Source organism: Cucurbita moschata, unplaced genomic scaffold, assembly GCF_002738365.1.
Source record: "Cucurbita moschata cultivar Rifu unplaced genomic scaffold, Cmos_1.0 Cmo_Scf00012, whole genome shotgun sequence".
NCBI lineage: Eukaryota > Viridiplantae > Streptophyta > Magnoliopsida > Cucurbitales > Cucurbitaceae > Cucurbita > Cucurbita moschata.
This window is the reverse complement of record NW_019268528.1, coordinates 2,175,945-2,197,182: the sequence shown is the minus strand read 5'-3', so window position 1 is coordinate 2,197,182 and position 21,238 is coordinate 2,175,945. Positions and strand designations below refer to the sequence as shown.

The 21,238-nt window shown below is 34.3% G+C and overlaps 3 protein-coding genes across 6 annotated transcripts; all 3 read right to left on the bottom strand.

The window, feature by feature from the left end:
- Positions 1-808: 808 nt before the first annotated feature.
- Positions 809-2,425, bottom strand: LOC111450471. The gene has a single exon (XM_023090636.1). The coding sequence runs from the start codon at positions 2,332-2,334 to the stop codon at positions 1,114-1,116; it is 1,221 nt and encodes a 406-aa protein (XP_022946404.1). The 5' UTR covers positions 2,335-2,425; the 3' UTR covers positions 809-1,113.
- Positions 2,426-4,919: 2,494 nt separating this feature from the next.
- Positions 4,920-9,487, bottom strand: LOC111450788. 4 transcript variants are annotated; one of them, XR_002711879.1, is made up of 7 exons: positions 9,233-9,487; positions 8,424-8,545; positions 8,264-8,319; positions 6,481-8,181; positions 6,160-6,277; positions 5,146-5,833; positions 4,920-5,063 (listed from the first exon to the last, which is right to left on the bottom strand). XR_002711879.1 is itself a non-coding variant. In XM_023091080.1 (6 exons), exons 2-6 carry the CDS (start codon positions 8,524-8,526, stop codon positions 5,214-5,216), a joined length of 2,598 nt encoding a protein of 865 aa, XP_022946848.1. In that variant the 5' UTR covers positions 8,527-8,545; positions 9,233-9,487; the 3' UTR covers positions 4,991-5,213. The 4 variants fall into 4 exon arrangements, 3 of the variants coding, with proteins under 3 accessions (XP_022946848.1, XP_022946850.1, XP_022946849.1); XM_023091080.1 differs by having other exon boundaries at positions 4,991-5,833; XM_023091082.1 differs by having other exon boundaries at positions 4,991-5,833; positions 6,160-6,271.
- A 1,534-nt stretch (positions 9,488-11,021) lies between these two features.
- Positions 11,022-19,601, bottom strand: LOC111450250 (ATP-dependent DNA helicase Q-like 1). The gene is made up of 12 exons (XM_023090272.1): positions 19,460-19,601; positions 18,482-18,873; positions 18,032-18,292; positions 17,496-17,659; positions 17,102-17,195; positions 16,968-17,011; positions 15,771-15,885; positions 15,336-15,689; positions 14,377-14,601; positions 14,092-14,224; positions 13,955-14,004; positions 11,022-11,364 (listed from the first exon to the last, which is right to left on the bottom strand). The coding sequence occupies exons 1-10, from the start codon at positions 19,572-19,574 to the stop codon at positions 14,114-14,116; spliced, it is 1,875 nt and encodes a 624-aa protein (XP_022946040.1). The 5' UTR covers positions 19,575-19,601; the 3' UTR covers positions 11,022-11,364; positions 13,955-14,004; positions 14,092-14,113.
- Positions 19,602-21,238: the final 1,637 nt, after the last annotated feature.

The window sequence follows — 21,238 nt, the reverse complement described above, 5'->3', positions numbered from 1 at the left end:
TTTTTTTTTTTTTTTTTTTAATGTCGAAGCTAGACTTTCTCTTCTAAGTTTCCACTCAGATTTAAAACGGGTCTGTTAGAGAGAAGTTTCCGCACCCTTATAAGGTATGCTTTGTTCTCGTCTCTAACTAATATGAGTTCTCACAATTCATCCCCTTAAGAGGGTCAACGTCCTCGCTGGCATACCGCCCCTTGTCTGATTATGATACCATTTGTAACAACTCAAGTCCATCAGCCTGCGATTTTTTTTTTTTTCTTGGATGCATTTAAAAAGTGGAAAAGGTAGCAAGCAAGTTGTTTTTAGAACTGGCTTTCTTACCCAATAATGGCTATGGAGGTGAGGACTTAAGATATTTGGAAATCTACTCTCTAAAGTCCAAGACCTTAAATGAAAACTTTACGAATCAAAAATCCTTGTTGTCTCTCGGATCTGGCATTAGGGTGGGTGGAACCTCTTCGAAGATTAGTAGGGGTTGGCAAGGAGTGATTCTTCGCTACCCAAGTTATTAGAGGAAAACTAACAAGCATTCTAACTTATGAGAACAACGCACTTAACAGTTGATCTGAACTGTCTTAGAGATTAGAACAACTAAAAACGTTTCCAAAGTCATGGATTTCTTTACGAATTATTCCCTCGTAGCTTAGAAAAAAGTGTTCAAACATCAGAGAAAAAGGCTACAAAGAAAAATTAGCTTAAAAGCTGTAATGTAAGCACAGCTGATGTTGTTCTTACTTCCATAATCATAAACTTTCACAAGCTAAAGCTCATCTGGAGAGATAGATTATATGCTAAGCTGACTGAAACAGTGTGACAGAAGAAAGGGTATATATTACACTGCTGAGAGGAACAGTAACTTAGCACAACAGCCATACTGTGGGGTTCAAAAGGAAACACCCCATTAATTTCTAGATTCTACAAAGACCCCTTTGAGATTGGATCTCAGAAGCTTAGCTCTTCTGGATGAACAAAAAATGATGAAATGAATAACAAGAATGCATTAATATAATCATCATCTTAGCATAGAGCAAGTTTCATGAGAAGGAAAAGGAAAAATTGCTATACAATTTTCTTTGAAATGGGAAAGGCTAGCTATATCTTATTGATCTTATTTCTTTACCTGGAAGAGACGGAGTTCAAGGCCCTTGCAAAGCCATTCATAGCTCCATAGCCCTTTGAGCTGAACCCCAAGCAGCCAAGCAAGCCTTGTCTATAAGGCAAGAATGTCTTCTTCCTCAGCTCCTCTGCTTGTGCTCTGTTTTTCGTGTAGTGCAGCTCGTGAGGCGACGGCGGAATCCTCCGTTTTCCGACGCCGTTCGTCGGTTTTCCGGCCGTAGGCTTCTTCGCCGGAACTTGCCCACTTCCCCCCTTCACCTTCTGAGCTGATGGTTTTGTAGCCTTTTGCTTTGTTGAAGATGAAGTGGAAGTGGATGTTGCTTGATTTGTTGTTGGTTTCTTCTCTTTTGCAGAAGAAAATGAAATGTTGGACCAGAATTTATGATTACTACTTCTTCCTTCACTTTTGCTTCTGTACAGAAAATCCTTCAAAAAAATCCATCGCTTCGAATTCCTTCCGGCCGATGAAGATCTTGACGACGAAGCCGAAACTGAAGGAGTGGCGGTTTCTGAACTCATAAACCCCTCTTCTTCGCTCTTATCCATCGTTTTCCCCTCTCCTGAATCGTTCTCGAGAAACCCCTCTGTATTCAAATCTTCATCGTCATTTTCCGTCCATTCCACCGGCGTATTTCTCAACGGCGACATAGATCTGGTTCTCCTCCGTAGAGATTTATCGCGAAGCCGCAGATCTCTCCCTCTTACATACCCTACGATTTCGCCCCCTTCATCGTCTTCATCTTCTCCTTCCAGATCCAGCAATGGCGCCAAAACCTGCGGCTGCTCCAAGTGAGTCGAGAGCTTCATCGGTCGGATCTTCCCGTTCAAAAACAACTCATCCGCCGAGCTCATGGAACCGACCGAACCCGAGCCATTAGACCCAAACCTCCCGGAGAACTCAAACTCAAACGAACACGAATGGCCATCCTTCAACGAAGACGACGACAACTGAGCAGAGGAGTTCGAGGACTTAGTTATGGCAAAATGCATTGGACTAGCGGGAGCGCTGTAATAGAATCCCCCGACGGGGCTACGGCCAGGGCTCGAAGGAGCACTAACATAAGGAGTAGAACATGCGCTATCAACATCTTCGAAAATGGCTTGGGGCTCATGAACACCGTGATGTCCACCATTATTAGGTTCTTGAAGCTCAGTTTTGACATCTAAATCCAAAATCTCGCCGCCATTGTTGCTGGTTTGGAGCTCCATTGCTCTGTTCATCCGTTCTGCGCCAAAAGAAGAAGAAACTCTGAGAAACGAAAGAGCGTAGCTACAAATTAATAATTTCGGGGTGGGTTTACAAAATAGTCCTCGAAGTTCTCATTTATTACAAATACTACCCCTACTTTTTGATGTTTTTTCTAAAAAGCCACAGATATCTGTCCTTTTTTATTTTTATATTTATTGATTTAAATGGAAATAAAATAATTATTAACTTGATAAAAATGCATTTTTATTTTCTAATTAATGGTACGACTATCGGCCTAAAAATAGAAAAATATTAATTTCTTACATGTATATAGATGGTCCTATTTATTATTTGATATGACATTTTTTATTAGCCTATTTATATCATATTTCATTAATATAATTATCATGCTTAAATTTATTTTAGATTTTAATGTCAAATTAATATTATTTATTTATCAATCTCTTATCGAACCAAAAAAAATATATCGTTAAATTATAAAAATATTCTTCGATTTTGTCATTTATTTTAAAAAATACTCTTAAATCTTTTAAAAATTGAAATATTACTCGCTTCGAACATATAACTTATAAATATAATTTTGGTCTATAAAAATGGTAATTGTTCGAAAATATTTAACAAATAAAAACATGTTTTTTTAAAGGACTTTTGTCTTAAAAATGTTTTTAAATAATATTTTATTTCAATAATACCCTTCTCAATCTTCAAACAATATATATATATATTAAATATACTTTGAATTTACATAACATTTTTGTCTTTAATAATTTAATGTTTTATTTTCATTAGGTTAGTTAATATTAATTTTATGTGATATTTTGTATTAAAAAAACAAGTTTATGGATATTGTTTTTTAGATTTTTTTAATTATAAAAATTTAAAATTAATTGAATATATATATATACATATATATATATATAATTTAAATGGGTTTATTTTATACATAAATCATAGCTAATTCATATTTAGAGAACGTTAATTATAAATTTAAAAATGAGAAATATATAAAATTGATTAAAGATAAAATACATAAAAAATAACAAAATAAAAAGAAGAAAGGGCAAACTATATTGATATAAATTTGAAAAATTAACTTAATTAAAAAATTAAAAAAAAATTACCTCAGGTGAAAATTAAAAATTTAATAATGATTGAGAATTTTACTATTTATAATATTATGATTATAATACAGATTTGAATCCGATCTTGAATATAATAAAATAACCAAAGAAGAAAAAATATATATTAAAAAAAACAAGTAGCGTATAAAATATTATATAATTTTTAAAGGGGACAAAAAATAAAAATAATACATGGGAATTAATATTTTGAAATTTACTTAAATTCATAATCAAACCAAAATAATTTCATTAATTGACATTAATTATAATATATTAATACATAATGAAAGATTTGAACGTCAACATCACGTCCTACACGTTTCATTTTCACTCTAAATTTTTCAATATTGATTAAGATTTTATGAAATTTTCTTTTTATTTTTTTATTTGTTGTTAAATTAAATATTGAAAACTACGACTTTTTTATTTATTATTATTTGGATTTTCGTACTCTTTTTATTTTAATTGATGGACTTTTAAAGCAAATTTACACTTTATTAATATAATTATCTTCTAATATTAAAAAAAAATCGACTCAAAAATATTCTTTTATCATTTATCTTATTAATAAATGTTTATACATATAATCAACTCGAGCATATCTCAATTAATTAACACATATATTATCAATAAAATTAAAATTGAAGAAATAAAATGTCATTTAAACCTAAATAAAAGATTAACCAGTTAAAGGAAGGAAATCCTATTTTTTAAATAATTAAACCACAAATCTATATATATATTTACTTATTTATTTAAAATACTTTTGTTTATTTTAATGAGGGCTAAAATTATTTTAGTTTCTAATATTCTGGCATTACGACCTTTACCACAAGTGATGCTATTTATAGATCAGATCAAATTATTTCGTAGATTGGATTGGATTTTACTGACTGTCTACGGCACCATTACATGAGCTCAGGGTAGAAGCTTTGTATAAATGTATTGTCATGCTATTAAGTATTTTGATTTAAGTTCTTTGTTTCTAAGAGGTGGAATAGAATAGTCCGGTTGAAGCGTAATTAATCATGTCTATAATGCATTGTATGTCCCATAATAGGTCCCATTCTTCTACCCTTCCCCGAAGTCAATGGCTATTCTCATAGCTATTACCTTGACATCAAAGAAGAGTTAACCAATGCTTTATTTCTACTCTAGTTGATCCCGATTCGACATTAGAAGTATATCGATTTTTCCCCAACCCTCGTTTTTTCACTGTGTTCAATTCCCTTCTTTAAGCAAGTATATGTTCTCGTTTAGGGTTTCTTCGACTCAAGCCTCAATTCTCCAACATAACATAGAGAAACGGGTGAGGACGGGAAATATATCCTGACACTAGTCTTAGGTTAAATTATCAAAAATACCCCTAAACTATTGTGGGAACAGGGATAGAGAGTACATCCCGACTCCGCCCTATTAATAGAAAAAACTTTTCAAAGTTAACCCGAGAAAGTTTAAAGAAATGATTTTCAACTCCACCCCCAAAATTTTCCTATAGAAGAGTGTTAATATTGTTATAAAAGAAGCTGTTAATGAAGAAGAAGAGTAGTTGAAAGTAGATATCAGAGCTTCGCCTGAATATATGTCTGCCAATCCATGGGTATCAGCCAGCAGCAGCTCTACAATACATGAAGGACAATCAGTATGACAAGAGTTTTCATTTCCAAGAAGGAAATTAAGAGAATCATTAAAGAAACTCACCATCTGATCACTTTACATCATCAATTACTTATGTTCATATCCAAAAAAGAAACAGACCAAGAAAAAGATTAAGCTTCTTCCCCAATGATCAGCAAATCACTGACCAGTTCATCAACTAAAGAACTTAATATCCATTTCTCAACCAGAACCCCCTCTTCAGATGCTTCTATGTCAAAGTTGAGCCATTTCCCGTGTTGTGTGGTGCTCATATCCTTCTCCACAAGCTCATCTACCATCCATTCTTCTGAGCATTTCAAACTCTCTATCTCTTTCCATAACTCATCTGCTAAACAGTCATTCTCGAACAGTTTCGTCCATGGAACCCGAGTTTTTGAACTTCCAATTACTATTTGTTTCAGCTTTCGTTCCAAACACTCGTTCACACAGTCGAGCAGAACCTTCTGTTCGAGCTCGTTGCACTTGATGTTTTCCTCAATCTCCAGGTTATTGACAACACCTAATGTAAAGTTTTCAAATGCTAGCTCAGCTTTGCTTAGGACTCCCCTCACGTACTGCAGTTCCCAGTCATTTGATCTATGGATCTTTATTGGACTTATCATTGTAGGTGAAAGAGTTTGAAACTTATCTTCCTCATCGATGCTTGATGCAGAGTCGAATACCGGTGTCTCATCGAGCATTCTTGAGTAGAGATTTTTTGGATCTAACTTGATTGTATCACCATGTTGAACTGAAGACAACCCAAAAAATGAGTCAATTCCAGCAAATGTTCATAACTAGGAGGAATTTGATATGATTGTGATGGATGAAATAGAACATTTTGAAGGAAGAAACTAAGACAGACTTCTTTATGAAGCAAATTTCTAAAATTTTCCTAAGAGGTTTCAGTTAACGAAAGAATCTAGAAACTAATTTCTACTCAGTTTATATTGCATCTGAAACTTATATGCAATTTTCCTGATAAACTTGGCGGTGAAATTTGTTTGTGATACCAACTTTTCAGAGGATGCCTTCTTCAGATAATTCAAAAAGTTCAAGAGAAAAAGAGATTTTTACCATGGATACTACTTCCATTGTCTGGGGAAGACTCGTCCTCAATCGAAGATCCACTAATGGTAACAGTTTCAGTGTCGTTACTATCTTCGGGTTCTTTAATGTCTTTCGCTCCCTGAAACTGGAACGAGTTTAGTTATACATAACGAGATGTTGAGAAACAATGGATATTTCACAACTCTAATGACTTGGAAAATTTCCGAGTATGAAAAAGTGATTAATGCACTTAAGTAGTTATTTCAAACAGGCAGTAAGACAATATTCAATATCAAGACCATGATAAAGATAACATCAGCTGAAAGGTGCAATAGCAAGTAGCAATACCTGCAGCCATTTATCGACAATCAGTTCGTTGCTATCCATTGACAAGTCGTCACAATCATGGGGGCTTTCTGAGCATCTACAACTAATGCCATTTTCTTTTTTGGCATATTCTGAAGTGGCAAAAAGATTTTGCGAATTGGACCCGGAACAAGCGAAAATGCCTTCTCCTGTCATATATGATTGAGAGGGCTCAACCCTAGATGTCAATTCTTGAAGTTTTTGCTCCAACAGAACACTTAAAGCATCACCATTTACGTCGTTTAAATGCGGTGAAAGTGATGATAGGTTCTGCAAATAATCGTTCTCGCTACACGAATCAAAGACCAAGCTGTGGTTAACTTTTACAACCTCATCTGAATGAGGTTCAGAAACAGATTTCTTAAGTGGGGATGTGAATGTAAAAGAAACAACGTCCATTCCCAGCTTCCTGTTTTCATCACAGTTCGTTGAACCATCAAATGCAATATTATATTTGACAGATCTCTCACCATCGTTGATCAAAGCATTAGACACAGAACAACTTCCTTCACTACTAGCATCCTGACTGACAGATTTTTTCTTCCGTGAGGCAACATTTTTCTTGGAAGGTGCAAAATCTTCTTTACCATCAGCTTCTCTCGTGCGTGTGATTTTCAATTCAACTTCGGAGTTGATAACATCCTTATTTACAGATTTTCTAGCAGACTGAATCCTTTTGACAGGTTGATTCAAAACCTTTGAAGGTTTTGAAGGCAATTTTTCTTTGTTGGGTAAAGAATTCTGCTTCTGATTGTTTTGTGCAAGAACATTGTTATTTCTCTTCACGGTTCTCTTCTGCATTGGTTTTTGCAAGCTGGGCTGGCTCCCGAAAAGTTGTCTCGATTTCACTTCATTATGCTCTTTCCGATCCATTGAACTCCTGTCACTACAAGAAGTTGATTCCCCTCTACTGTGAAGATTAGCTCTAGCTTGCCCTGCAACGGAAGCTGGTCTTCCTTTATCTTTTGAAGTGTTGGAGTTAATTCTACCACCTCCAATGGAATCAGTCCTTGACGCTAGAAGTTGTTCAGATCCACTATAATTCTGTTCACTAGCCTTCCCTTTTCGATTTTCTGTTGGTTTTTTGATTCCTGTAGACTTGTGTGCCGTTTCCAAATTCTCTTTCAAAACCCGGATTCTCAAGGGCGCTGAGGAATTGGTAATAGATGGCATTTTACTCTTCAGGGGTTTCCTTGGACTTGCCTCAATTATCTTGGTAGCTGCCTCCATTAAGTAACCTGTGTTCATTGTTGGAGTAAACCCAGGGCTCTTGATAGGAGACAACAACTTATGATGAGTTATAGGTATAGATTTAGCAGACTTTGGAGGCAATACTTCAGTTTGAAATCTCTCAATAGGACTTTTGGGTACTTTTTGCGCCCTGAAATCTAAGAGATTCCCAGAAAACCTCTCTAGTTTGTTGGGCATACCAATATAATCCATAGAATGACTGTTCCATACATTAGAGTTATCATGATGAGACGCCCGGACGGAGCGGGATTCGAAAGATGAGGTAGAACAAGGCTCGGGAGCGTTAGAAGGCAATGAATCTAACCCCATAAGTCTAGCAACTACACTGGGGACTCGGCCCCCAGATTTTTCTTCACTGGTTTTGGTCAAAGAAAAATCCCAATCATCGGTTAATTTATAACTAGAACTTGCTCTATCTTCACTTGCTTCTAACTGCAGATGAACAATCAATCAGAAAAGAGTGTAAAGCAACTCAAATCAGAAGAAAAGAATCCATGTCAAAGGCAATTCTCACCTGAAAGAGCTGTGATTTTGACAAGTTGTCAACATTTTCTTTTCCTTGCTTCAATCCTTTTTTAGGCAAAACAGGAAGATCAAGACATTGAATAAGTAAACTTCCATGCTCAAAAGTAACAAGTTTCTTCAAAACTCATAAGCCAAAAGGAATTATGTACCAGATAACTCATTACTGCTTGAGAACAGCCTTTTCCGAGATTTGCCATTCCAATCAAACAAGTTAAGAAAGCCTCCTTTGGAGCGTTTCTTCTCAACCTCCATGTTCTAATCTACAAATTACCTGTAAAGCAGCCACTATTTTAACATGGAAAACAAAAACAGAGCCCATAACCAGAAATTTTTCAGAATTTATCTCACACAATCCAATACTTATTTGCATTTCTTAAGAAGAAGAGAGAACAAGCTGCAGTTATAACGGTTAGGAATCACAAACCTCCACAATGGTATGATATTGTCCACTTTGAGCATAAGCTCTCGTGGCTTTGCTTTGGGCTTCCCCAAAAAGCCTCATACCAACGGAGATGTACTCCTTATAAACCCATGATCATTCCCTAAATTACCCAAAGTGGGACTCCCTCCCAACAATCCTCAGCAATAACTATCTACATTTTTTGTTCCAATGAGACTTCCACAAAACCCTAATCTTACAATGAGAGAGGTCAAGCTAACCATATCTAAGTCCACAAATCAAAGAACCATTTAGAATCATAATAAAGCAACTCAAATTTGCCAAAGTAAAAACAAAAGAAAAAAGAAACCCGTAAATAACAGAAAGAGCAAGCATTACAGTTCATCAAAACATGTCTCTCCAAAAATAAACCAAAATCTCCTCCGTTCTAAGCCACATTTCCAAATCCAAATTGTTTATCCCTCAGACCGTGAAGAAAATTACCAAACAGTTACTCATTCAAATTCAAACAGAATAAAAAAAAAAATTCAGCCATTGTAACGGAAACTAAACACGTACCTCTCAGCAAACAGATCCCATTTCCAAATCGCAAGTTCGCAACCAAAAACAGCCAGAACGAATAAAAAAGAGCACAAAACACAGATCTAACAAAAAGGGTACAAAAATTGACCAAAAGGTTCGTTTCAGAAAGAAGAAAGCAGTGAGGAATGGAGTTCTTCAGGCGGTAGAGAAGAAGTACTTGGAGCATTAAAAATGGCAGAATGAGAGAGAGAGAGAGAGAAGCTTAAAAACCAGTGTTCGTGGAAAAATTTAAGGAATTGAAGGCTCCAAGGAAGGTTTTGTGCTTTCACCCATATTGCCCCAAAGAGAAGAAACCCAACTCCGAGGTGGGTCCCACCAAGTCAAAAATTTAAAATTAATAAAATAAAATTTTGAAAAAAAGTGTGAAAATCTAATCTACCCATGGATAAATATTTAAAATGGATCGTATCTTGACCGTTGATTTTTATTTTATTTTTTTAGTATTATTAACGAGATTTTGTCGTTTATTTTAATTGTTTAAATTATTATCTTTCTTTTGTTTTTTTTTTATTGGTTGATGGAAATTTTGGGATGATCAAATAATTAATATATTTATGGAAAATTAAAACGTCCACCAAAAAAATATTTATGGATTTTAATGATATATTATTATCTTTTATTTTGTTAAATCAAATATTAAACTTTGTATGGAAATCCAACTTTTCAAAAATAATATATTTGAACCATTTATGTGAGAAAATCTAATTTATAAACGTTCGATTCTACTTTTATTTTTAAAATATTATTATAAACGTTCGATTCTACTTTTATTTTTAAAATATTATTATAAACGTTCTAAAACTACTTTTGAAGTAGGAACTTTTTGAAAATTCATTCGAAAGATGGAACTTATAATTATGGAACGGTGACCTATAATAGGTTGTGATTTAAAATTTTCATTCTAGGTATTGTCTAGTAAGTTCATCAATAAGGATAGTAAAAAATCCGAATATCTAACCTTATAATCAAGAGTGTATATTTTATGTCACACTCAATTTAGCTAAGTATGGTAAATACAAAATTTAGTAATAATAACATTATTTGTCAAAAAAAAATGTGTACTTTGAAACCTATTATGAGACTAGTGAATAGTTGAATAGAACTTTGTAAAGGATGAAATTTCTATAAATGATAGGTTCAATTAGGTAAAAGAAGCGAAAGTATTTATTGTTTGCTTCAATTATTTGAGAATAGTTTTTCCCCATCTTACTACAATTATTTAAGAGAATGGTTGGGAAAACATGATTTAAATTATTCAAAAAAGCCAGAAATAATTTAAATAATTCCATCTAATTTGGTGACAGATTTTCCCCCTTTAAATTGTCTTTCTCATTGTTCAAAATAGAAAAGGAAAAACCAAACTTATAAAGCATTTAAAATTAGGGATCCGGGTCTTTGTTCAGATCTAAAACGATTAAACATATCTAAAACGATTAAATATAAACATCTAAGATTTGAGTCATCCGATCAAAATACACACATTCAAATTTTTGAACTCGCAGACGAAAATTTTGTAAATAAACAGACATAAATTAGGCTCATCTTTTACCGTAATGTCCCAAACATATTCAAGAAGCTAAATTAAAGACATTTATAATAATGGAAAGTTTCGATAGATAAAAAAAAAATGATTTGTTCTCTTGAATTATGAGTAAGCAGGAGCCAATAGGTTCTTCTAATCATTTCAACTATAATAACTCACTTCATCATCTATCTCGAAGGTATAAAGAAAATATATTCGAAAAGACTATGAGATCAAATAAAATTTTAAAAAATTACACATGGAAAAATAAAAGATTCACACGAGGCTAAGAGTACCACCAATGGACTACTAGAAATCAAGTGCCTATCCCATCCAAAATATCATAGGACTACTGGAAATCAAGTGCCTATCTCATCCAAAATATCATAGGTGGTAGGTTCAAAACAGGTTATAAAATACCAAATAAATAATCAAGAGCTAGAAAACCAAGCTACAAAAAGGTTAGCAGGAATTTAGAAGAGGTCACCTTCATGTAGGAGAGACAATGCTTGGAGGACTCCTAGACGCCAAAGAATCAGCAACTCAATTGCCTTCTTGAAATATGTGTAGCCATGAGCTCTTGCATCTATAAACATGTGTTCAAAGTCAAACACTAATGCCCAAAAAACTTCAGATATGAGTAAAATATGAACACTATAATGTAAATAATCAATGAAATATAATGATTTTGTTGTAAAAGTGACCATTTTGATCCTTTTATTTCCATAAATTTGTATTAAAGAATTTTCATATTGAGTATAAAATTTGAGTTGAAATTTTGCAAATAGATCAAAACAATCCCTATTTAAACGTCAAGAGATCAAAATTGACATCTTGAAAGTACATAACTAAAACGAACCAAAATGGAAAGTACATGAACATTTTAACTAAACCAAAATAAAATGAACCAAAATGAACCAAAGTTAAAAAAGAGTATAGAATCTAAAATAGTATTTAAATAAGTTTATTTCCTTCCAAATATGAAATCAAACAAAGATTTTAGTCTGGAATCTAAGATTCTAGATTTTCTTTCTAATAATAACAATCCAATACAAATTTGAATTGGAAAATGATAGATTCTTGACAAACAAATAGAGTTGGGCAGAGGCATGATTGGGCTTTGCTTCTTGCCAAAATGAACATGCATTTTGGTCCCACTTCAATTATAAGATGATTACTATACATTCACTCCCCATCGTGCAATCAGCAAATTTCAATTATTTAAGTCGTTATTCGACTAACAAGGTATCATTTGATACAAATGTAAGCTAGCTAGACGACTAAATCAAGGCATATAGACAAAAAATAAAAAACTAGATGGGGCAAGTAAACTGAATGCATGTTAAACCAACTGGCCCGTATCTCTTGTACCATAATGCATGAAGCAATCAAAATGTTATTCAACATTTGAAAAAAACTATATTACTTATATGGTAGAATTAGGATGGTAAATTTTAATCGACATGTCGAGATTGGACTAATATCTACACTACATGTACTTGCATTTCAAGAATAAAAACAAAAGGCAAGAAATAGAAAATGCTATTAAACAAAGCTTACATGATTCAACTCCCTCTAGTTCCATTTTTACCTTCCCTTATTGTATGATTTCTCAAGATTGATGAAGAATCTTAAATTCTTAACTTTGCATAATTTCAAAAAAAGTAAGATATTCAAACAACGATGAACTATCAATAAGGCCAAAATGTTTCTTGTTTGCACAAAAAGTAAGAAAACGTATTCTGTCAACAATTTTCAAAAGATTATTTCTCTTATTTGGTCCTTTATTATCCCACCAAGCAACCTATTCATTCCAGCCTCCATGATCATAGTTTAACTACGTTCATCACGTTCATCGTGAGCTTTCATAGCTATCGATAATTTATTCGGAGCCTTCATAACTATCATTGACAAAATTATTCAGAGCACTCATAACTACCAATCATCATCTTGACTAAATTTATTTGGAGCCTTCATACGACATATTTATTCGGAGCTACTGTTGACAAATTTATTCGGAGTATTCATACTACCATTGACAAATTTATTCAAAGCCTTCAAAGCTACCGAGCTTTCTTAGCTACCATAGACAACGTTAGCTGGAGCCTTCACGGCTAACGTTGACAAAGTTATTCAGAGCCTTCATGGCTACCTTTGACAAATTTATTCGGAACCTTCATAGTCATTGATCATCCAAAATTTATCTGAACCTTTCATAGCTACCGATCATCCACCTTGACCAAATTTATTCGAAGCCTTCATAGCTACCGTTAACAAATTTATTTGGAGTCTTCATAGCTACTATTGACAAATTGATTCGAAACCTTCATAGCTACCATTGAAGTCGTGCCTTGACGTTGTGAAGTCGTGTCATCAAAATCATGCGATCAATATTGCACATAAAACTATCGAGTCCAAGCTGAGTAATAGACATATTCATTCTCAGCTTGAGGGGGAGTGTCGAAAGATTAGCCTTAAGTTAAGAGATTTATGTCATTTATGGGTTAGTATTCAAGAATTATATCTATTACTCAGCTTGAGGGATGTGTCCAAGGATATTTATGTAATCTCATTTGGTTGGATTTGTTTAGGGGAGTGTCGAAGGATATTTGGTTGGATTTATTTAGGGTAGTGTTGAAGGATATTTATGTAATCTCATTTAATTGAATTTATTTAGATTTAGTTAATAAATAGATTTATTTAACAAGTGACAGATTTATTTAGAGTTATCCTATCTTGTTACCTATTATCTAGGAATTTATTTAAATCACTTAGATACTAAGGAATTACCTATGAATTTAGATTTAATCAGTCTTTTTTTATAGGACAATTAGACATTTTTATAGGACAATTAGACATTTTTATAGGACAACTAGGAAAAAACATAGTCTAATTTAGACTTGCAACAATTATTATTATTGGGAATGGTTCCTGCTCATTTCACTAAAAAAAGGAGTGTGGAGCGAAAAATAACGCCTGTTAAGTTTCACTCACAACTAGACAACATTTGCAATGAAAGACTTGTAGATACCATATGGGGATGGGATAGCGCAGGGACCTCAAGAAACAAGTACTAAGCCCTAACTACCCAAAATAATGAAGGATTACGAAGTATAAATCATCATGCCTCAGTGATAGAGAAAATGTGATCAAAATAATGCATTTAGCAGAAATACCTGGATTGAGGACAAGCAAGTATTGTAGTCAAGAAAGAAGCATTTCTAGCCTGCATTGAAACCACCATAACACAATAACATAGGTCTGAAATGTTGTCCCAATAATTAAGGTGAGATGATGTTCAGTTTGAAGTCACCTTTAACAGCTAACGTATGTGCTCAGGAAGACTTCTTAAGACAGTTATCACATGGATTAGAGCCATTTTTGCATGCTTTTCGATCAAATGACTCACCAAAATGCTGAAGCAACATTTGTCTCCGACATTCATCCTGTAAATTTGACCAAAAATTCAGGAACATGAGTTTGCATCAACAAATCGAAGCTATAAAATACTAAAAGTAATGGGACAGGAATTTTCATGGTGATGAATCAATGATAATAAGGGAAAGGCAACCGCTCATGATGAAATGGAGTAACTAACCTTAAGTTCACAGAATTGCTGCATTTTCTTTCCTTGAGACATTGACAACTTAAAATTTTCACTTTTAAATCCTTGACCATTACGTAACATGCATACGACTCGGCTGAAATCCTTTTTCTGGTACAAGACAATACATGAAGCAGGACAACCATCCCTTCCAGCTCTGCCTGATTCTTGATAATAGCTTTCTATTGATTTTGACATTGTATTGTGGATAACAAACCGCTGGACAAGTAGAATGATGTAATAACGATGAAGTGAATATCAAAAGTGACTTATGAACACTAGCGAGTAATAGAAGATGCTTAAGCATACATATGAGACAGTGGATCTAAGTTAAGTACTACAAGAAATGGAAAAGAAAAAAAGATTTACTGTAGTTGAGGCCAGCAACAAATTCATAAAGCAATAATTAATTTAAACGATGTTGCATATGAAGGAGACAGATTGATTTGGACCATAAGCATAAGCAGATTAAGCACTCCGAATGTTTCAGCTTGTTCGAACTTTTCAGAAGCCCAATGCAGCTAACTATATGCCTTATAGGCATCAAGCATCGTGAAAGAAATCAGCCAAGTTTTCAAAGCTACCATTTGCACCGCTATCAAGTCGACATTTTCAGAAGAGTTAACACTAAAACATAATTGAAAACAAGTTCCTCAACTTTCAGGAGAATGAGGAAGATGTGGTACTGATTCCACTAATTTGTAGGAGTGCTAGAGAGAGAGGTGCATTGACACAGTACCTATTTTCATGGGGCATAAATAGCAATTCATTCATTCATGAAATGTCAAAACCAAACTCTAAAACTGACATTATGATGGTGAATAGTGCGGTCTTAAATTTTCTTGCACCAGTGTTCATAATCATAAACTAAACTCATGCCACAAAAATTGTAGTTCAGCAATGACCAAAGTCTCAAAAGATAGCACGCATATTATTATAATAAATGAACTTACAACATCTGGCTTGTCTATACCCATGCCAAAGGCAATTGTAGCGCAAACAATCTGGATATCCCCCACATGCCATTTCTTTTGTACCAAAACTCTTTGGCGAGCAGCTAAACCAGCATGATAATACGCTGCCTTGATTTTAAATTTTTTGTTTAGAAATTCTGATACCTCTACACATTCACTTTTTGAAAGACAATAAACGATTCCACACTGATTCTTGAAACGATCCTTTATGAGCGGTCCAAGCTGCATCAGAGGCTCTTTTGTCTTGCACACTACTTCGTACTTCAGGTTAGGTCTGTCAAAGCTTCTTTCAAGGATGAGTGCGTGAGGGATTCTTAAAGCTTTTAATACATCCTGCAGCATATAGATTGAAATGAGAAAAATACCATTCCATGCAAAACAGAAAAATGTTGGGCCTATGCCACCCCTTGTTACCTCACGAACTGAGTGTGTTGCTGTTGCAGTCAGTGCCATCACTGGGACATCAGGGAAATTTTGCTTAAGACATCCAAGACTTCGATAATCTGGGCGAAAGTCATGTCCCCACTGGCTGCAACATTGGAAAAAGAGAAAGCAGTAATGGCCTGATTTTCAAGGTAAGACTAATCTGATTTACCAATCCCACCATATTTAGCTTTTTAATAAAACCTATTTAAGAAGTTTTCTCCCATTTATCTGCCAATTATCTCCTGGACTTTCACACAACCTCCAACAATTGTTATAATACTTCACAAAACGGGTACAATTACCAAAAACCTATTATACAGATTGCCATGCTTACTGATGTAAACAGATTGCTGATGGTCTTAAAAATGGAATAAAAAATAACGAATTGATTGATGCTCGTATGTTTGTTGGTTCAGTCGTTTAACCAACCTTTTTTTCTTTTTATACTGCCACTGGTGCTTCTTCAAAAAATGAAGGGAGTGCAGCTTTGGGAAGGAAACAGCCCCAAGAAAGTCAAATTCTTCTTATGGTCCCTAGCTCACCGCAGTCTCAACACTGTGGATAGAATCCAAAAAAAACACCCAAACTTAGCCCTCTCTCCTAACTTTTGTCTCTGCCATTGAAGTTCTGAAAACGGTAACCACCTCTTCTTCCATGGCCATTTCACCTATAAGGGTTGGATGTCCCTCTTCAATATCTTCGATATGGCCTGGGGCTCCTAAAGATGTTAATGCTAGCCTTTTTGTAGTGCTGCTGGTCGGTGGCACAAGGAGAAAGCTAGGACTGAGGTGCAACAGGAGTAGAGGCATCTCGTGGTCAATTTGGAAAGAAAGGAATAATTGTGAAAATGTACAGCTTACAGCCTCTATGTGGAGTGCTCTACATGATACTTTTTGTAATAAACAACGTTATATCATTAATTTAGATTGGAAGACTTTCTTTGTCAAACCTTTGGTTTAGGCTTAGGGACCCCCTCATCGCTATGGCCTTTAGGTTGTGTTCTCTTTTGATTGAATATATTTTGACATTTTGTCCTGTTTCTCATATAAAAAAGTACAAAAATAAAAATAATAAAAATTGGATGGAATGTCTGTCTTTTGAATTAGGGTAACATCTATATCCCAATACCTATAAGCTATCCAACTTATCAAAAAACTAACAAAGTAAACAAAGAGCATGTCATACCTTACACAGTGTGCTTCATCAACAACAAAACCCGCAAGTTGTTTCTGTCATTACATTTTAAACTTAACATTATTTGTAATAGAAAATTTAGGAAATAAAAACTTCATATTATTTAGCATGTCCTAACAGGTCACCTTCAAATGCATGAATCTAAGAATCTCCAAAAATGACTGAGTTGCTATTCTCTCAGGAGTCACATACAAGAGCTTGCATGAAGGTTTATCCTTCCTACAAATGAGAAAAGAAAACGCAATCTGAAAGTATACACAAGGAGTATCAAAAAGTTCTGAAATTATTCACGTATAACTGCTAAAAGCACATACATCGTGCTTTGTCAAAGAGATTTAACTCAAACTCTAAAAACATTAAAATAAGTATCCTAATAGAGTAGTATGCATATCATTCTTCCTGAGAGAAGAATTGGCTTTCTGTATACTATAAATCATATAAGTTTTAGAAATATGGTGACAGACTCACTAAACTTAAAACATCACAAATATCACACCCAGAGAAGGAAATAAACCTTGCCTCAATTCTTGCAGGACAACAGCTGCTTGAGAAGAAGTTTGTTGAGAATTTAAGAACGTTGACGGAATTCCAAACTTGAGGTTTAATGTAACTATCTGATCTTGAATTAGGGAAAGGAGGGGAGATACGACAACAGTAACACCTGGTTGAATTGTTGCAGGCAGCTGCACAGAGTGAAGTCGATGTAAAAAAAACAAGTTTAAGAAGCCATGCATCCGATCAACACAAAATTATTCAAGGCTTCTCTTCAGTTTTCAAAACTCATAACCAAACAAAATATCTATAAGAAAATATTTACAAAACAAAAATGTATGTGGATAATGCACGCATGATGGATGACACTGAGGCCATAACATTCCATACCACAGGCATGGATGCCTCGGATAATTCAGGGAACGAAGTAGCAGTCAGAGGATTCTAAGGATCACTGCAGCCGAACTTTGTAACATAGATTATAGAACAATCTTATCGTATCTCTGCTTATAAAGATCACTGCTTATATTTAAAATTGTGTAGGAAAGTAAGAGAAAGATGACCTGGTAACATAAGCTTTTGCCACCTCCAGTTGGCATAAGTATAAAACAATCTTGCTTTGATGCAGCTGCTTTACAAGCCTCGTGTTGCAGAGGTCGGAATGTTTTGTTTCCAAAAATAACTACATTCGCCAATTCAAAATCATCCAAAGTCTGTAACTCTTCATAAGTAAGAGTTTTGTGCTCAACCCCTGAAGCTCTAGAGGGCAGTCTTTTTCCTGGACTTGAAGAAACTGAACACCGAGTAGTGCTGCTTTTGCAATCCTTCAACATAACTTATTCAATCAGTACTTCAAATAAGCTAAAAGTTTTATCTCAGTGTACTGTGTTAAAGCGCTTGGAGTACAAAATTGAGACTATTAAAGGCTGCTTCCAGATTTAAAATGCTACAAATTTTCATGACAATATAATGAATAAATAAAACAGTCATCTATGGCCAACCAAGAAGCCTACCCCTGATATTGAAGAGTAATTACTTGAAGTGAGTATGGAAGTAGCCCGATCGGAACAATAAGAAATGGTAGAATCAAAATCTCTCTTCTTTGAAGCATTGAATTCTACATCATCACTTTCACTGGAAGAATCGATGTTAACCAAATTTGGGTTTTCCTCCGCTTCAGATGAATCTTCTATGATATTGATTGAGCTTTCCCTGTTGTGACCATTACGAACTCCATCTTTGTTTTGGATTTTTTCATCGAGAATAATATCTAAAGCACCACAAGCTTCTGACTCCATTGCCTGTAAATCATCCCACTCCTCATTGTCTTGAGCGGACTCCGCAAGAGCCGCCAAAAAATCATCTCCACAATGCTCAACAGAGACAAATTCCCGTCCATCATCACCTGAAAAAAGAAGCGCATCCATAAACAGATAATTGACAGTGCCAACTTTTTACTTTAATAGCTCAATTAGAAGAGCTGATTTTACTCTTAGCTGATCAATCTCGCTCTAATAACATTATCCCAACCGTTAGTAGTCAGAATACTTCCAACATATCTCATGCAAGCAAAATTTAAAACCACTTCAATCGTTTTAAAATGGTTTATACGATTCATCAACAGAACAACGGTTTACACTGAATGCTAAGTCGATACACAACCATATTCTCACAAAAACTATACACCAGATCCTATGACATGTGCATCCTACCCCCTAACGTTCCACAAATGAATTCAGGAAAAGAAAAAAAAAAAAAAAAAAAAAAACTGAACGAAAGCGAACAATTTAAGTTCCTCTCCTCGGCCCATAACTACGAAACTATGTTAATGACATTTCCAAATCCATGTTCCTACAGCGCGCATCTTAGAATCAACAAAATATGGATTAAACGATGTTCCATTGTCCTCATTCCAGACACGAAAGAGTTATACAGATGAAATTAAAGTGCAAATTTAGGGTTCGGATATGGCTGGAGATCGAAGAAAGTACCGTATAGATTGATCATCCGGTTCAAGCAGGCCTCCGCCGATTCTTCATCGAAACCGAGTTCAGCAGCCAAACTTAGCAACCGAGCTCTCTCCAATTCCAAGTCGTGACCGCCCATTTCTGAGTTCTGTGGAAGCTCGTTTCCTCCCGCGCAAAATTAGCTTTAAAGCGGGTGACATCATTGTGAGTGTATATATATTATTTACATTTTTATCCATTTAATCCTTCAATTTATATATATTATAAATAATAACTATTATTATTTCTATTACATTCATAAATTGCACTTTGCTTAACAAATAATCAAAATTTATTTTATAATATATTTGTAAACGGCCCTTAGAATTAGGTTGAATATCATTAATTAATTTATAAGACTGATTTACATTAAAAAAAAATGCTATATAATTATTATTTTAAAATATCTAGATTTATAATACATTGTATTGTTTTTTTTTTTTTTTATAAAATGATAGAGTTTACAACGTTAAATACTATCTTTATTATAAAAAAAAATTATTTTTTGTATTTTTAAAAATTAAAATTAAATATTTTTGAAGTTTGCAATATTTGAATCATAAAATCAAAAAATAAATTTTTAAAATACATGTATCAAACATCAAGCGGTGAATCTATATATTTTGTTGTGCCTCAACGAGTTTCGGGGAGAAACGTCTAGTGGTGATAAGAAAAAATGTAATAGTCTGGCTCATAGTGATCATTTATCGAATCATGATTATATCAATGTTAGACGAACACGACTCTCCATAATGGTATGATATTGTCCAGTTTGAGCATAAAGTCTCATGGCTCCCCTCGAACAAAGCACGCCTCCTCCACTTAATCGAGGTTTGACTCCTTTGGAGTCTTGGTCATTTTTTACTGCCTTCGTGTCCTCGAGGAGGCTGGACTCCTTTTTCTTTTGGAGTCATTTGTTCGACATTTGAAGATTTACCAATCTATTGACACGACTAAGTTTAGGGCATGGCTCTGATGCCATGTTAGACGAACACGACTCTCCACAGTGATATGATATTGTTCACTTTGAGCATAAGCTCTCGTGGCTTTGTTTTGGGATTCCCCAAAAGGCTTCACACCAATGGAAAGAGTATTCTTTATTTATAAACTCGTGATCATTCCATAAATTAGCTGATGTGGGACTCTCGTCATCCAACAATCAAAACCCAATATGATATCTTAACTTTACCATAAGTTACATATCAACTTACTGGTCGTTAAGAAATCCACTTATTGGGGAGAGGATGTTCTTACGGTAGGTCACGTGATTAATTGTCTTCTATCTTGTGTACTGAATAATCTAAGTTCGGGTTGTTTTTATAATAATTCGTTTCAATACAGACATGAGATATATATATATATATATATTTGATAGCAAGGTTAAAGAAAAGGCGAACGAAAAGACATTGCGTAACCATCCCAAGCAACTTCATTCTTTTTTGGTTTATGAACCGACTTTATGAAAAAATCAGTTTTTCAGTTGAAAATGTGACTGTTCGGTCTAGATAAGTAGGACCTCTTGGTTCGCAGAAAATCGGAGATGTTGGCTAAGAAAGCTAAGCAGGTGTGTATATATATATATATATAGCGGGTGTATGTATGTGTATATATGTATATGTGTATGTATATATTTTAATTTACTAATTTATTCGACTTTAAAATTAAAAGTTACATATATTTATTGACGTGGCATCATCCATGTGGGCTTTAGAATTGAATCAAAAGCGGATAGATGGAGATCGAACCGCCCAAAGGGAGAGGGGA